This window comes from Leucoraja erinacea, chromosome 2 (assembly GCF_028641065.1).
Source record: "Leucoraja erinacea ecotype New England chromosome 2, Leri_hhj_1, whole genome shotgun sequence".
Classification (NCBI taxonomy): domain Eukaryota; kingdom Metazoa; phylum Chordata; class Chondrichthyes; order Rajiformes; family Rajidae; genus Leucoraja; species Leucoraja erinaceus.
In genome coordinates this window covers 30,247,649-30,265,453 of record NC_073378.1, presented here as the reverse complement: position 1 = coordinate 30,265,453, position 17,805 = coordinate 30,247,649, and the positions used below count along the sequence as shown (strand labels likewise).

The following is a 17,805-nucleotide window of genomic DNA, read 5'->3' as shown; positions in this document are numbered from 1 at the left end:
TGCCTGCGATTGGCCCATATCCCTCTATCCATGTACCTCTTAAACATTGCTGCCTCAACCACCTCCTCCGGCAGCTCGTTCCATACACCCACCAACCTTTGTGTGAAAAAGTCATCCCTCAAATTCCTATTCAATCTTTCCCCTTTCACTTCAAAACTATGTATTTTGTTCTTGATTCCCTTACTCTGGGCAAGAGACACTCTGCATCTACCCTTTCACGTCTATAAGATCACCCCTCATCCTCCTGCGCTCCAAGGAATAGAGTCTCAGCCCACTCAACCTCTCCCTGTAGCTCACACCCTCGAGCCCTGGCAACATCCTCGTGAATCTTCTCTGCACCCTTCCCATATGCTAGTTCTATATAAAGTTATGAGGTACGAATATCTCAAGTAATTTCATACAACTCAACGGCATGAATATTGATTTCTCTAACTTCAAGTAAGACTTGTTTTCCCTCTCTCTCCGTCCCTCCCCCATCCTGGTCGTCCTGCTAGCTTCACTGTCGGCCATCTTAGTTCCACTGTTTGTATCCCCTCATTAACCTTTCCACAGCCAGCAATGGACCATTGTGGGCTCCGCTCATCGTTGCTGGCTTTGATATGTTCTTTTCACGCCTTTCGTTCATTTTGTTCTTTGTACCTTCCCTTGCCTCTAGTCTCCATCTCCCCGACTCTCAGTCTCGAAGATGGGCCTCGAACCGAAACGTCACCTGTTCCTTCTCTCCAGAGATGCTGCCTGTCCCGCTGTCCAGCATTTTGTGCCTATCTTCAGCGTAAACCGGTCATCTGCAGTTCCTTGTGTTTAAGAAGGAACTGCAGATGCTGGAAAATCGAAGGTAGACAAAAATGCTGGAGAAATTCAGCGGGTGCAGCAGCATCTATGGAGCGAAGGAAATAGGCAACGTTTCGCGCCGAAACCCTTCGTTGCCTATTTCCTTCGCTCCATAGATGCTGCTGCACCCGCTGAGTTTCTCCAGCATTTTTGTGTATCTGCAGTTCCTTCCTGCACACTTTGATTTTGTAGATACAGAAGCTGCAATTCATACTATCGCCACTAGATGGTAGACTCGGTACTTAAAAGCTTCAATTAGACTGCTGCAATCAGATGGCATAAGTAAGATTTAGGATTGTATCAAGGTGATTAGACTGGGGCTTTTAGAAAGCCAAGAGGAGTGGAATAAGGAAAGCAACATCAACAAAGGGTGGCACGGTGGCGCAGCGGTAGAGTTGCCGCCTCACAGCGCCAGAGACCCGGGTTCCATCCTGACTACGGGCGCTGTCTGTACGGAGTTTGCACGTTCTCCCTGTGACCGCGTGGGTTTTCCCCGGGTGCTCCGGTTTTCTCCCACACTTCAAAGACGTGCAGGTTTATTTGGCTTGGTATTATTGTAAACTGGTGCGTGTAGGATATTATTAGTGTGTAGGCCCAAGAGCCTGTGTCTCTGTATCTCTAAACTAAACATCACTAAACCAAACAAAACATCCTCATAAACCCTCTTGTCCTGCAGCTGACATGAAACGTGTACAAAATCATCAGCGGAATAGTCCGGGTAGACAGACGCACAGAGTTTTTCGTGACCAGGGTAGGAGAATCGAGAGCCAGAGGACATAGGTTCAAGGTGAAGGGGGAAATATTTAATAGGGAACCTGAGCGACATGTTGGTCGGTGTGGGCAAGCTGTTTCCAAGCTGTATGACTGTATGACTCTAAGGGGCTCTATCCTAACCCCATTCTCCTGCCTTCTCCCCATAACCCTTGTCACTCGTACTGATGAAGAATCTATCTATCTCTGTCTTAAATATATCCACTGACTTGGCCTCCACAGCCGTCTACATTACTTGCTATCACAATATTTACTAAAAACATTAGAGGGAGAAGTCGGGGCAAGCTGGGAATTTATTTCTAAAGGGTGATCGTATGGAAGTGTATAAGGTACTGTCACAACATTTAAAACACATTTGGGCAGGTACGTGAATAGGGAATGTGTAGAGGGAGGGGTTGGGCAGGCTGGGACGTTATTCCTTGGAGCGCAGGAGGCTGAGAGGTAATTTTATGGAGGTGCAGAAGGTATTATCACAACATTAAAAAGACATTTGGACTAGTGCGGCACGGTGGTGCAGCGGTAGAGTTGCTGCCTCACAGCGCCGGAGACCCAGGTTCAATCCCGACTACAGGTGCTGTCTGTACGGAGTTTGCACGTTCCCCCCGTCCGTGACCTGCGTGGGTTTTCTCCGAGATCGTCGGTTTCCTCCCGCACTCCTAAGACGTGCAGGTTTGTAGGTTAATTGGATTTGGTGTATGTGTCAATTATTATGTGTAGGGTAGTGTTAGTGTGCGGGGACCGCTGTTCGGCGCGGACCCGGTGGGCCAAAGAGCCTGTTTCTATGCTATATCTCTAAACTAAACTAAAGCACATGGAGAGGAAAGATTTAGGGGGAGAGGCTGGGGCAAGCAAGGACTTTATTCCTTGGAGCGCAGCAGGCTGAGGGATGATCTTATAAAGGTCTACAAGGTACAAACACAACATTTAAAAGATATTTGAGGGAATGGTTGAGCAGACGAGGACTTTATTCTTGATTAGTACGGAGGTTATGGGGAGAAGGCAGGATAGGGGGGAGAGATAGATCAGCCATGATTGAATGGAGGAGTAGACTTGTTAAGGATTTGGACTCGCTAGAGGCAGGAAACATGTTCCTGATGCTGGGGGAGTCCAGAACCAGGGGCCACAGTTTAAGAATAAGGGATAAGCCATTTAGAACGGGGACGAGGAAACACTTTTTCTCACAGAGAGCTGTGAGTCTGTGGAATTCTCTGCCTCAGAGGGTGATGGAGGCCGGTTCTCTGGATACTTTCAAGAGAGAGCTAGATAGGGCTCTTAAAAATAGCGGAGTCAGGGGATATGGGGAGAAGGCAAGAACGGGGTACTAATTGGGGATGATCAGCCATGATCATATTAAATAGCGGTGCTGGCTTGAAGGGCCGAATGGCCTACTCCTGCACCTATTATCTATTGTCTATTGTGTATTGAATGGCCTAATTCTACTCCTATTCCTTATGACATTATTCCGTGGAGTACAGGCGGCTGATATTATAGTTGTTCCAGACTTCTGCAATGGTCTAGTGCGTTGCAGGATTTGCAGCAAGGGCATGCTTTCTGGGGCCAGGGACTGCAACATTGCCGATCGTGTGTCGGTTGAGAAGGTGTGATGACGTAGAACTAGTGTGAACGGGTGATCGATGGGCTGAAGGGCCTTTTATCATGCTGTACCTTTCGACCAAGTCAATGAATAGGAACTGTTGCCTCCTCCGAGGACGTACACTCCATTGAGTATAAATGGGGATCCTGTGGATAGGGTGAACTGTTTTAAATATCTGAATAGGAACTGTTGCCTGCATTATAGGATCTGCAGACACAAGGAACTGCAGATGCTGGTTTACAAATAAAAAAAGACACAAATGCTGGAGTAATTCAGCGGATCAGGCAGCATCTCTGGAGAGCACGGATAGGTAATGTTTCACGTTTCAGGACCGCAAAAGAGCAGCCTTGACCTTGGACGTAGAAGTGTAATGCTGGCCGATGCCTCTGAGCAGTGCAGGGGAAGGGCTGGTGACTTTAGAGAGAGGGAGAGAGAGAAGGGCTGGTGAGAGAGAGAAAGAGAGAAAGATAGAGAGAAGGTGGCTGGCTGGCGACCAAGTGTGCGTAAGTGACCGTGAAGCTAAGAATAATCCTTGGTGAAGGAAATACGGCACATCTTGGTGCACAATACGTAACCGCATGCCATAACCTGAGAGACAGTGAATGACCAACATGCACATATGCACGCACACACTGATTGACATTAACTGACAGTCTGAAGAAGGGTTTTGGCCCGAAACGTTGCCTATTCCCTTCGCTCCATAGATGCTGCTGCACCCGCTGAGTTTCTCCAGCATATTTGGGTAACTAAGATATTAATATTGAATTGCTAAACTTGTTATTCTGTTATACTGCTAACAGCTGCAAGAACTTGTAGTAGTCAATAAAGGGCTATAGGCCTATTGCGAGTATATGTACAGGGACACATCTATCCATGCACTGTATGCTTGTATTTATACTTATGCATTTTAAATATGTATGTCATGTTTTATACTTTGCAATATAACGATGTATTTTATCATGCCAATAACGTGTTTTTTTTAATTGAAATTGAAATTAAATTGACTGTGCAGTGTGTACGTGTGTTTTATACATCCCACACACACTGCAGTGTATCTAGGGGAGGGAGAGAGAGGGAGGGAGGGAGGGAGAGAGAGAGAGAGAGGGAGGGGGAGAGAGAGAGGGAGGGAGGGAGTGAGAGAGAGAGACTGGAGGGAGGGAGGGGGAGAGACACACAGAGCGGGCGAGGCGGTTGCAGGATCTCCGCAGCGCAGTGGATGACACCATGCATCCATTTACAGGATCTCCGCAGCGCTGCGGGACTATAAATGGGCAGCGGGCGAGGACTGCAGGCTCTGTGCATCGCCGCAGCCGCTCTCTCTCACACACACACACACACACACCATGCCCCGGGTGGACAGCGACCTCAAACTAGACTTCACCGATGTCCTGGTGAGGCCCAAACGGAGCAGCTTGAAGAGCAGATCAGAGGTGAGACACGGAGAGAGACTTGGCCATGGATTGTATCTCAACTCCCAACCTCTCCTCCCCTCCCTCCTCCCCTCCCCACCCCTCCACCCCTCCCTCCCCTCCCCTCTCCTCTCCTCCCCCCCTCATCCCCCCTCCTCTCCCCCCCCCTCCCCTCCCCCCCCCTCCTCTCCCCTCCCCTCCTCTCCTCCCCTCCCCTCTCTCTCTCCTCTCCTCCCCTCCCCCCTCCCCTCTCCTCCCCTCCCCTCCCCTCTCCTCCCCCTCTCCTCCCCTCTCCTCCCCTCCCCTCCCTCTCCCTCCCTCCCCTCCCCCATCTTCACCCCCCCTCTCCTCCCTCCCTCCCCTCCCCTCTCTTCTTTTCCCCTCCCCTTCCTTCCCATCCCCTTCCCTCCCTCTCCCCCCTCTCACCTCCACCCCTCTCCTCTCCACTATTCCCCTCCCCTCCCTTCTCCTCTCATCCCCTCCCAACCCCTCTCCTCCCCACCCCTCTCATCGACAGCCCTCTCTCCTCCCCTCTACCCTCCTCTCCACCCCTTCCCTCCCAAACCCCTCTCCTCTCCTCCCTTCTCATCTTCTCCACCCATCTCTCCTCCCCTCTACCCTCCTCTCCACACTTCCCCTCTCAACTTCCCCTTCTCCCCTTCCTCCCTCCCTCCCTCCTCTCTCCATGAACTTGGTCTTTACTCTGCATTGTATCTCAACCCCCTTCCTTTCTGGTCAGCAATGAACTACTAGCTGGTGAATGATACAGACGGTGGTGACCAGTGCATTTATGGGCCACCAGTCAACCTTGCCCCGTGTGTTCAAAATGACAGGGGATGACGGTGTGCTTTTAAATTAGTAGCTCTGTTCAGAGGCCGGAGATTGGAGGTGAGGTGGTGTACAGAGGGATTGGGTTTCTATAATAGAAACATAGAAAAATAGGCCTTAGCCCTGAGCTAAATCCAACTCTCTCTGCTATAGGCAGGAATCATGTTCCCGATGTTGGGAGAGTCCAGAACCAGGAGCTACAGTTTAAGAATTAGGGGTAAGCCATTTAGAACGGACATGAGGAAAAGTTGTATCATCTGCATACTTGATGATGGTGTTAGTACCATGTACAGGTGTGCAGTCGTAGGTGAAGAGGGAGTAGAGGAGGGGGCTCAGCACACAGCCCTGTGGAACGCCGGTGTTCAGGGTGAGGGTTGAAGAGGTGTGCTTGTCTAACCTCACAGACTGGGGCCTGTTGGTTAGAAAGTCCAGTATCCAGTTGCAGAGGGAGGGGTCGATGCCCAGGTCACCGAGTTTGGTGATCAGTTTAGAGGGGATAATGGTGTTGAATGCTGAGCTGTAATCGATGAACAGCATTCGCACGGAAGTGTCTGTTGTCGAGGTGGGAGAGGGCGGAGTGAAGTACCGTTGAGATGGCATCCTCTGTACTCCTGTTCTTGCGGTAGGCAAACTGATAGGGATCCAATGTGGGGGATAGGCAGCCTTTGAGGTGTGCCAGGACCAGCCTCTCGAAGCACTTGGTGATGATGGGAGTAAGTGCAATTGGGCGGAAGTCGTTGAGGCTTGCCGCAGTGGAGTGTTTTGGCACCGGCACGATGGAGGTGGTTTTAAGGCACGTGGGGACAACTGCTTGGGCAAGTGACAGGTCCACAGATTCACAACTCTCTGGGCGAAAGAAGTTTTTTTTGCTCATCTCAGTCCTAAATGACCTACCCCTTATTCTTAAACTGTGTGACCCCTGGTTCTGGGCTCCCCCAACATCAAGAACATTTTTCCTGCATCTACCCTGTCCGATCCCTTAAGAACAGATTCATCACAGATTTTCCGGCATCTTTGGTTCCAGAGCCTTGCCGGATTATCCATTTCACCGGACCAACAGAGGTCACGACCTCCGAGAGGAGTCCAACAGCACCGGAACCTTCCGCCCAGGAGCGGAGATACTGGCCCACAAAGTTGGCCTCGGGTGTCGGTGATGGGAACGGATCTGCCTGCTCCTGCTGGGCCGGAGTTCCAGAGCCCCGGCCACTAGGGGGCAGATTCCACCCGCTGATGAGGTCGAGATTGGCCGTGTGGCGCCTTCACGCCCACGTTAGTTTTGCATACAGCCCATCACCCCGCAGCCTCATGTGCCTGTCCCACTTACGCAACTTTTTCGCTGTCTGTTGGCACCCGTTATAGGTCGTTGTGGGGTGGGAGATTGCAACCTTCACGTGGTCCGCCCTGTTTCGACGAATGCAGCGTGCACAATCAAATAAGATCAAATAGAACTTTATAGTGCTACAACTTTAGGCTGTGCACGCCATACACAAGAAGAAGAAGAAGATAGGGGGCAGCAGCATCTATGGAGCGAAGGAAATAGGCAACGTTTCGGGCCAAAACCCTGCCTATTTCCTTCGCTCCATAGATGCTGCTGCACCCGCTGAGTTTCTCCAGCTTTTTTGTGTAACCTTCGATTCTCCAGCATCTGCAGTTCCTTCTTAAACAAGAAGAAGAAGATAGTTCATTGCAGGTCGCCAACATTTTTTAACATGTTGAAAATCCAGCGGTGACCAGAAAGATGCTACGACTCTTTGGGCGACTGAGGAGACGACTCACGACCATACAGGCGACATGTCGCGGGGTGAAGCCTGTATGGTCGTGAGTAGTCGCCCAAAGAGTCGTACCTTGTTCTGGTCGCCGTTGGATTTTCAACATGTTGAAAATCTTCGGCGACCTGTAACGTCCCATGACGGGTGCCGGCAGTTGCCGAAAAAGTCGGGTAAGTGGGACAGGCCCGTCAGGAGAAGGTCCACCCACAAGAGGTCAATAACAACTCCAAGGTCAGATGCACTGATTGGCCTTATCTGCACACGGGTTATGATTGGTGAGAATGTAGGTAAAAGGGGCTTCTAGAATAAGCGTGACCTGTTACAGAGTCATATAGTCATGGATTCACACAGCGTGGAAACAGGCCCTTCAGCCCAACCTGACCAACATGCCCCATCTGCACTCGTCCCACCTGCCTGCGTTTGTTTGACCCATATCCCTCTAAACCTGTCCTATCCATATACCTGTCTAATTGTTTCTCCAACGTTGCGATAGTCCCTGCCTTAACAACCTCCTCTGACAGCTTGTTCCATACACCCACCACCCTTTGTTACCTCTCAGGTCCCTATTAAATCTTTTCCCCTTCACCTTAAAAGGTGACCATTTTTAAGATTACATCACTGGGCCTCCACTGATTTTAGCCCCCGCTGTTCCACTGGGCAAACGGACTGTAAATGCTGGCTTACAAAAGAAAAGATGAATTGGCTTTGGTATAACTGTAAAACTGTGGCTGGTGTGTAGGGCAGTGTTGGTGTGCGGGGTGATCGCTGGTTGGCGTGGACTCGGTGGGCCGAAGGGCCTATTTCCGCGCTGTATCTCTACAGCTAAAACTAAAACGAAAAGAAATAGGTGACGTTTCGGGTTGGACTCCACTTCCCCACACACCAGACACAAATCACAATTTTACCGAAGCCAATGAACCTACAAACCTGATCGTCTTTTGAGTGTGGGAGGAAACCGGAGCACCCGGAGAAAACCCACACGGTCACGGGTATAAACTCCGTCCAGACAGTACCCGTAGTCAGGATCGAACCCGCAGATCTCTAGCGCTGTGAGGCAGCAACTCTACTGCTGTGCCACTGTGCCACTGGAGTACCGTACAGGAACTATCCATATACCTGTCTAAATGCCTTTTGAATGTTGGCGTGGTTATAGTTCGTTGGAGCGGCTGCTTTCTCATGCAAGCTGATCAAATCGATCTGGCATTTAGAAACATAGAAACATAGCAAATTAGTCCTAAAAGGCCTACTCCTTTTTCTTAAGTTTAGCATTACTTTGGTTCAGGTTAGTTAATTGTCCCGATGTTCATGTTCCCGATGTTGGGGGAGTCCAGAACCAGGGGCCACAGTTTAAGAATAAGGAGTAAGCCATTTAGAACGGAGATGAGGAAAAACTTTTTCACACAGAGAGTTGTGAGTCTGTGGAATTCTCTGCCTCAGTGGGCGGTGGAGGCCGGTTCTCTGGATACTTTCAAGAGAGAGCTAGATGGGGCTCTTAAATACAGCGGAGTCAGGGGATATGGGGAGAAGGCAGGAACGGGGTACTGATTGGGGATGATCAGCAATGATCACATTGAATGGCGGTGCTGGCTCGAAGGGCCGAATGGCCTACTCCTGTACCTATTGTCTATTCTCACGTGTACTGAGGTACAGTGGAAAGCTTTTGTTGCGTGCTAACCTGCCAGTGGAAAGACAATACATGATTAATAAAGGATTGATAAGGGGTATCAGGATTCAAGCTGGGAGAATGTAATCAAATATTCGTTCCTGTTGACGAATCTTCCCTCTAACGCTTTAGTGGCATGTGATCCTAGATTGAATTACTGTGTTGGCGTTTGCCGAAGACCTTCAAGTATCCTCTAAACATTAACTGCTCTAGTACAGCCCCTGTCCCACTTAGGTGATTTTTTTGCCGACTACAGGCGACTAGGCTGTTTTCACATGGACACGGGGTGACGCCTGATGGACATGCGTAGTTGAGGGAGGGTGTATACTAGTTTGCCTCTGTACCTCCACAGGTGGACCTGAAGCGAACCTTCACGTTTCGGAACTCCAAGCAGACCTACAATGGAATCCCCATCATCGTGGCCAACATGGACACAGTGGGAACCTTCAAAATGGCCGAGGTTTTATGTAAGGTTAGTATCTTCATGTCTTTGGATAAATCAAGCTGGAAAACTTGGCTGGGCTGCCACGGTGGCGCAGCGGTAGAGTTGCTGCCTTACAGCGTATGCAGCGCCGGAGACCCGGGTTCGATCCCGACTACGGGTGCTGTCTGTACGGAGTTTGTATGTTCTCCCCGTGAACTGCGTGGGTTTTCTCCAAGATTTTCGATTTGCTCCCACACTCCAAAGACGCACAGGATTGTAAGTTAATTGGCTTGGTGTAATGGTAAATTATCCTTAGTGAGCGTAGGATAGTCTTAATGTGCGGGGATCGCTGGTCGGCGCGGACTCGGTGGGCCGAAGGGCCTGTTTCCGCGCTGTATCCCAAAACCTAAAAGTAAAGGGTGCCGAGAAGATTTGCGAGGGTGTTGCCAGGTCTCAAGGGTGTGAGCTATAGGGAGAAGTTGAGCAGGCTGGGTCTCTATTCCTTGGAGCACTGGAGGATGAGGGGAGATCTTATAGAGGTGTACAAAATCATGAGAGGAATAGACCAGGTAGATGCACATTCTCTTGCCCAGAGTTGGGGAATCGAGGACCAGGGGACATGGGTTCAAGGTGAAGGGGAAAAGATTTAATAGGAAAATAACATTGAGGACTGAGAAACTGATGAGGAAAGACATTCTTGCCGTAGAGGGAGTACAGAGAAGGTTCACCAGACTGATTCCTGGGATGTCAGGACTTTCATATGAAGAAAGACTGGATAGACTTGTACTCGCTAGAATTTAGAAGATTGAGGGGGGATCTTATAGAAACGTTCAAAATTCTTAAGGGGTTGGACAGGCTAGATGCAGGAAGATTGTTTCTGATGTTGGGGAAGTCCAGAACAAGGGGTCACAGTTTAAAGGATAAGGGGGAAATCTTTTAGGACCGAGATGAGGAAAACATTTTTCACACAGAGAGTGGTGAATCTCTGGAATTCTCTGCCACAGAAGGTAGTTGAGGCCAGTTCGTTGGCTATATTTAAGAGGGAGTTAGATGTGGCCCTTGTGGCTAAAGGGATCAGGGGGTATGGAGAGAAGGCAGGTAGAGGATACTGAGTTGGATGATCAGCCATGATCATATCGAATGGCGGTGCAGGCTCAAAGGGCCGAATGGCCTACTCCTGCATCTATTTTCTATGTTTCTATGTTTCTATGACGGGTAGCTTTTTCACACAAAGGGTGGGGTGGGTGTATGGAACGAGCTGCCAGAGGAGGCAGTTGAGGCTGGTACAATAACAATAATAACACAAAATGTTGGAATAACTCAGCGGGACAGGCAGCATCTCTGAAGAGAAGGAATGGGTGACGTTTTGGGTCGAGACCCTTCCAGGTAAATGCATAGAACAGGTTTACATAGAAATATAGAAAATAGGTGCAGGAGGAGGCCATTTGGCCCTTCGAGCCAGCACTGCCATTCATTGTGATCCAAGCTGATCATCTTCAATCAGTAACCCGTGCCTGCATTCTCCCCATATCCCATGATTCCGCTAGCCCCGAGAGCTCTATCTAATTCTCATTTGAATTCATCCAGTGAATTGGCCTCTACTGACCTCTGTGGCAGAGAATTCCACAAATTCACGATTCTCTGGGTGAATTTCTTTTTCTCATCTCAAGTTTTACATGGGTCTCCCCTTTATTCTTAGACTGTGGCCACAGGTTCTGGACTTCCCCCAACATTGGGAACATTTTTCCTGCATCAAGCATGTCCAGTTCTTTTCTAATTTTATACGTTTCTATAAGATCTCCTCTCATCCTTCTAAATTCCAGTGAATACAAGCCCAGTCTTTCCAATCTTTCCTCATATGACAGTTCCACCATCCTGGGGATTAATCTCGTGAAACTACGCTACACTGCCTCAATAGCAAGGATGTCCTTGTACAAATTTGGAGACCAAAACTGCATACAATACTCCTGATGTGGTCTCACCAGGGCCCAGTACAACTGCAGAAGGATCTCTTTACTCCTATACTCAAATCCTCTCGTTATGAAGGCCAACATGCCATTAGCTTTCTTCACTGCCTGCTGTACCTGCATGTTTACTTTCAGTGACTGGTGTAAAAGGACACCCAGGTCTCGTTGCACCTAATCTGACACCATTGAGATATTAATCTGCCTTCTTGTTCTTGCCGCCAAAGTGGATAACCTCACATTTATCTACATCATACTGCATCTGCCATACATCTGCCCACTCACTCAACCTGTCCAAGTCATCCTGCAGCCTCCTAGTATCCTCTTCGCGGTTCACACTGCCATGCATCTTTATGTTATCTGCAAATTTGCTAATGTTACTTTTAATTCCATCATCTAAATCATTAATCTGTATTGTAACTAGTTGTGGTCCCAGCTCCGAGCCTTGCGGCACTCCACTCGTCACTGCCTGCAATTCTGACACGGACCCATTAATCCTTACTCTTTGTTTCCTGTCTCCAACCAATTTTCTATCCATGTCAATACCATGTGCTCTAATTTTGCCCACTAATCTCCTGTGTGGGACCTTATCAAAGGCTTTCTGAAAGTCCAGATAAGCTACATCCACTGGCTCTCCTTCATCCATTTTACTTGTCGCATTCTCAAATAACACCAGAAGATTAGTCAAGCAGGATTTCCCATTCATAAATCCATGCTGACTTGGACCAATCGTTTTACTGCTATGCAAATGCAACGTTATTACTTCTTTAATAATTGACTCCAGCATCTTCCCCACCACCGATGTCAGGCTAACTGGTGTATAATTCCTCGATTTCTCTCCCGCTCCTTTCTTGAAAAATGGAATAACATTAACTACCCTCTAATCCACAGGAACTGATCCTGTTTCGAGGGGTAGGGGTCAATGGGTCACACAGGGGTTATGGGGAGAAGGCAGGGGAATGGGGTTGCGAGGGGAAATAGATCAACCATGATTGAATGGTGGAGTAGAGTTGATGGGCCGAATGACCTAATTCTGTTCCTATCACGTCTGAACTTATGGATAAATGGGACTACGTTAGATGGAGCTTCTTGGCAAGGGCACGTTGAGCTGAAGGGCCTGTAGCCGTGCTCTACCACTCTACTCTAACTCTATGACTCTCTGTAGAAAGAAGGGATAGCTTATGCTGGTTTACACAAAAGGACACAAAGTCACAAGTTCACGTGTTATTGGAGTAGAATTAGGCCATTCGGCCCATCAGGTCTACTCCGCCATTCAATCATGGCTGATTTCTGCCTCCTAATCCCATTTTCCCATAACCCTTGACACCCGTTCTAAGCTAGAGGTGCCTTAAAAATATCCACTGACTTGGCCTCCACAGCCCTCTGTGGCAAAGAATTCCACAGATAGACTATCCTCTTACTAAAGGATGTTCTCCTCACCTCCTTTCTAAAAGAGTGCCCTTTAATTCTGAGGCTGTGACCTCTGGTCCTAGACTCTCCCACTAGTGGAAACATCCTCACCGCATCCACTCTATCCAGGCCTTTCATTATTCTGTATGTTTGAATGAGGTCCCCCCTCAACCTTCTAAACTCCAGCGAGTACAGGCCCAGTGCCGGCAAACGCTCATCGTATCCACTAACCAGTTTTGTTAGTTTAGTTTATTGTCAGTGAAAAGACCACACACGATTGCAACAAGCCGTCCACAGTGTACAGATACTGGATAAAGGGAATAATGCTTTAGTGCAAGTTTAAGAAGAAGGGTCTCGACCCGAAACATCGCCCATTCCTTCTCTCCAGAGATGCTGCCTGACCCGCTGAGTTACTCCAGCACAGAGACTGTGACAGTCATTTGGAGTGTGTTGTTTTGGCAGTATCAGGAGATGGTATAAGAGTCCTGTTGTGACGTGCGATGATTGATTGTCATGTCCACAGTAGCTGCACCTGTTAACGTACCTGCAACTTTTACAGTTTATTGTGAAAGCCATGATTTATCTTCCTTTGTGTGGTGAAGGATAACTTGCTTAGAGAATATTACAATACACCGTTCCATTCTGCCCTTCGAGCCAGCACCACCATTCATTGTGATCATGGCTGATCGTCCCCAATCAATAACCCGTGCCTGCCTTCTCCCCATATCCCTTGATTCCACTAGCCCCTAGAGCTCTATCTAACTCTCTCTGAAATCCATCCAGTGACTTGGCCTCCACTGCCCTCTGTGGCAGGGAGTTCCATAAATTCACAACTCTCTGGGTGAAAATGTTTTTTCTCACCTCAGTCTTAATTGACGTTCCCTTTATTCTAAGACTGTGGCCCCTGGTTCTGGACTCGCCCCACCACAATTTATCAATTGCTAGTTTAAATTCAGTTTAGTTTAGTTTAGAGATACAGCGCGGAAACAGGGCCCTTCGGCCCACCGAGTCCCAGCGATCATCCCGTACACTAGCACTATCCCACACACACTCGGGACAATTTACAATATTTACCAAAGCCAATGAACCTACAAACCTGCACGTCTTTGGAGTGCGGGAGGAAACAGGAGCACCCGGAGTAAAGCCACGCGCCTGGCCTTTGGTCCTAGACTCTCCCATTAGTGGAAACAGGCCCTTCAGCCCACTGAGTCCATGCTGGCCAGTGATCACCTATACACACTAATTGTACAACTCACTGAAGCCAATTAACCTGCAAGCTACAGACCAAGATAGTAGTTCAGGAACTACTCTCTAGTTGTGGTCGGAGGCTCAGTTGCCCGCTAACGGCTGGGAAGAATCTCATCTTTGAAGTGTGGTAATCGGAGGAGACCCACGCAGTTCACGGGGAGAACGTACAAACTCCGTACAGACTTAGTCGGGATGGAACCCGGGTCTCCGGCGCTGTTGAAGGTTAGTGTTTTTAAAAAATCCTGAAAAAGCCTGTCTTGCCGACCAAGGAGAACACAGGTGTGGCCAAAACAGGTGTGTGTGTGTGTGTGTGTGTGTGTGTGTACTGGCTAAACACATCAGTGTATCTTGCATGCAATGTGTTTCCAAAACCCAGAACCCAAGTCATTGTATTAGGCAGAACAGAGGCGTCTAGGGGTCACTTTCTCCAGCTGTTTATATGTGCAGTAACCATATGGTCGCATTCAAAGTCATAGAGTCCTACAGCGTGGAAACCCCACCTGCCTGCGTTTGGCCCATATCCCTCCAAACCTGTCCAATCCATGGACCTGTCTAGTAATGGGCCGGTCCCACTTAGGCGACTGCCAGGGACTAGTTTTAATGGAATTCACCTACAACACCTGGCGACAAACTACGTCAACGTACAACAGCAGAAATGGCCATCACTCTCGCCGGAAATGTTTCAACATGTTGAAAATGTTGCTGCGGTCACCCAAAAAATCTCCTAAGTGGGACAGGCCCTTGTAGCTTGGTACACGAGTGTGCAAACGCACACCTCCAGATTCAGGGGCAGTTTCTTCCCAGCTGTTATCAGGCAACTGAACCATCCTAGCACAACCAGAGAGTGGTCCCAAAATACTATCTGCCTCATTGGTGACCCTCGGACTATCCTTGATCGGACTTCACCTTGCACTAAACGTTATTCCCTTATCATGTATCTGTACACTGTAAAGGCCCGATTGTAATCATGTGTTGTCTTTCTGCTGACTGGGTAGCACGCAACAAAAGCTTTTCACTGTACCTCGGTACACGTGACAATAAACATAGAAACATAGAAATTAGTTGCAGGAGTAGGCCATTCGGCCCTTCGAACCTGCACCGCCATTCAATATGATCATGGCTGATCATCCAACTCAGTATTCCGTACGTGCCTTCTCTCCATACCCTCTGATCCCCTTAGCCACAAGGGCAACATCTAACTCCCTCTTAAATATAGCCAATGAACTGGCCTCAACTACCCTCTGTGGCAGAGAGTTCAAGAGATTCACCACTCTCTGTGTGAAACTGAACTGAAAACTGAACTGAAACGTTTATATGTATAATAGCCATATGGTCATTGTCATAGTCGTGAAGTTGTACCGTGTAGAGACAGCCCCCTTTAGCCTAACTTGCCCACACCGATCAACATGCCCCATCTACCCGCATTTGGCCCATATCCCTATAAACCTGTCCTATACACATGCATGTTTAATAGTGTCCTAGTAACTTGGTACAGAAGTGTGAAAATACACCTCCAGATTCAGGGACAGTTTCTTCCCCTCTATTTTTCAGGCAACTGAACCATCCTATCACTGGAGAGCGGTCCTGACCTGTCATCTACCTCATTGGAGACCCTCGGACTATCTTTAATCGGACTTTACCTTGCACTAAACGTTATTCCCATTATCCTGTACTCTGTGGACGGCTCGATTGTAATCATGTACAGTCTTTCCACTGACTGGATAGTACAAGGCTTTTCACTGTACCTCGGTACACGTGACATTAATAAGCTAAACTCAATTAAATTGAGATAAAGAAGGGTCTTGACTCGAAACGTCGCCCATTCCTTCTCTCCGGAGATGCTGCCTGTCCCGCTGAGTTACTCCAGCTTTTTGTGTCTATCTTAGATGAAGCAGATTACAGCATTATCAGTGCAGGGCGGAACTGCAGATGCTGGTTTAAACCGAAGATAGACACAACAAGCTGGAGTAACCCAGCGGGTCAGGCAGCATCTATGGAGAAAAGGAATGGGTGACGTTTCGGGTCGAGACCTTTCTCCAGTCTGAAGTGTCACCTAGTCCTTCTCTCCAGAGATGCTGTCTGACCCGCTGAGTTACTCCACCATTTTGTGTGTATCTCACAACATTTTTGGGCAGGAGCGAGGGAGGATATATTGGGAGCAGTTGTTATTGAGTCCACGTCTGACATGTGGAAGTTATTTAAAGACCAGCTGATCATATTTCAGGATCGCTATGTTCCAGATAGGAGGAGGGATAAGGATAGCAAGGTTAGGGAACTTTGATGTTGAAAAAGGTTGTGAATTTGGACAGGAAGGGGAAGGAGTTTTACGTTTTACGATCCCAGGAATAAGCGGTTAAAACGTACCGAATAGCGATGAGTGTTTGACGGCACTGGGCCTGTACTCACTGGAGTTTAGAAGGACGAGGGGCCCCCCTCATTGAAACTTACCGAATAGTGAAAGGCCTGGATAGAGTGGATGTGGAGAGGATGTTTCCACTAGTGGGAGAGTCTAGGACTAGAGGCCGCAGCCTCAGAATTAAAGGACGTTCCTTTAGGAAGGAGATGAGAAGGAATTTCTTTAGTCAGAGGGTGGTGAATCTGTGGAATTCTTTGCCACCGAAGTCAATGTCAATGGATGGTCAAGTCTGTGATATTTTTAAGGCAGACTTAGATAGATTCTTGATTATTACAGGTGTCAGAGGTTATGGGGAGAAGGCAGGAGAATGGGGTTAGGAGGGAAAGATAGATCAGCCACGATTAAATGACGGAGTAGACCATGGGCCGAATGGCCTAATTCTGCTCCTATTACCGATGACCTTATGACCTTATGTTAAGTTTAGGAAGATGAATTCAGAGAGGCTTTTGAGGAATGTAAAGAAAGCAGGAAAAACTGAAGTGGGTGATTAGGCAGGTGAGGAAGGGCCGTCAAACGTTAGTATCTGAAGAAGGGTCTCGACCTGAAACGCCACCCATCCCTTCTCTCCAGAGATGCTGCCTGTCCTGCTGAGTTACTCCAGCATTTTGTGTCCATCTAACACCAGTGGCGAGTTGTATGATAGAGAATACCAAGTCTTCTTAGACACAAAATGCTGGAGTAACGCAGCGGGACAGGCAACGTTCCTGGAGAGAAGGAATGGGTGACGTAGGATAATAGGTAATAGAAAAGAAAAGAGGTGTCACGGTGGCGCAGCGGGTAGAGCTGCTGCCTCACAGCGCCAGAGACCCTGGTTTCCATCCTGACTATGGGTGCCGTCTGTATGGAGTTTGTACATTCTCCCCGTGACCTGCGTGGGTTTTCTCCGGTATCTCCGGTTTCCTCCCACACTCCGAAGACGTGCAGGTTTGTAGGTTAATTGGCTTGGTGTATGTGTAAATTGTCCCTAGTGTGTGTAGGGCCGTGTTAATGTGCAGGGTGATCGCTGGTCGGCGCGGACCCGGTTGGCCGAAGGGCCTGTTTCCGCGCTGTTTAAACTAAACTGAAGGTGACGTTTCGAGTTGGAGCCTTTCTTCAGGCTTTCAATCCTGGGCCTCCTCCACTGTCAGAGTGAGGATAGACGCAAATTGGAGGAATTTCAATGTCCATTCCAACAGACAATAGACAATAGGTGCAGGAGTAGACCATTCGGCCCTTCGAGCCAGCACCGCCATCAATGTGATCATGGCTGATCATCCCCAATCAGTACCCCGTTCCTTGCCTTCTCCCCATATCCTCTGACTCCGCTATTTTTAAGAGCCCTATCTAGCTCTCTCTTGAAAGCATCCAGAGAACCGGCCTCTACCACCCTCGGACGCAGAGATTTCCACAACTCACCACTCTCTGTGAGAAAAAGTGTTTCCTCGTCTCCGTTCTAAATGGCTGACATCTCATTCTTAAACTGTGGCCCCTGGTTCTGG

At 48.5% G+C, this 17,805-nt stretch overlaps 1 protein-coding gene across 1 annotated transcript in view; it reads left to right on the top strand.

Moving 5' to 3' along the window:
• The first annotated feature begins 4,398 nt into the window (after positions 1–4,398).
• Positions 4,399–17,805, top strand: part of LOC129708438 (GMP reductase 1) — a 37,223-nt gene continuing 23,816 nt past the window's right edge. Inside the window, exons 1-2 of the mRNA XM_055654201.1 lie at positions 4,399–4,626; positions 9,218–9,337. Of these exons, the coding sequence (XP_055510176.1) occupies positions 4,540–4,626; positions 9,218–9,337 (207 nt within the window). The 5' untranslated portion in view covers positions 4,399–4,539. The remainder of the gene's footprint in view (positions 4,627–9,217; positions 9,338–17,805) is intronic.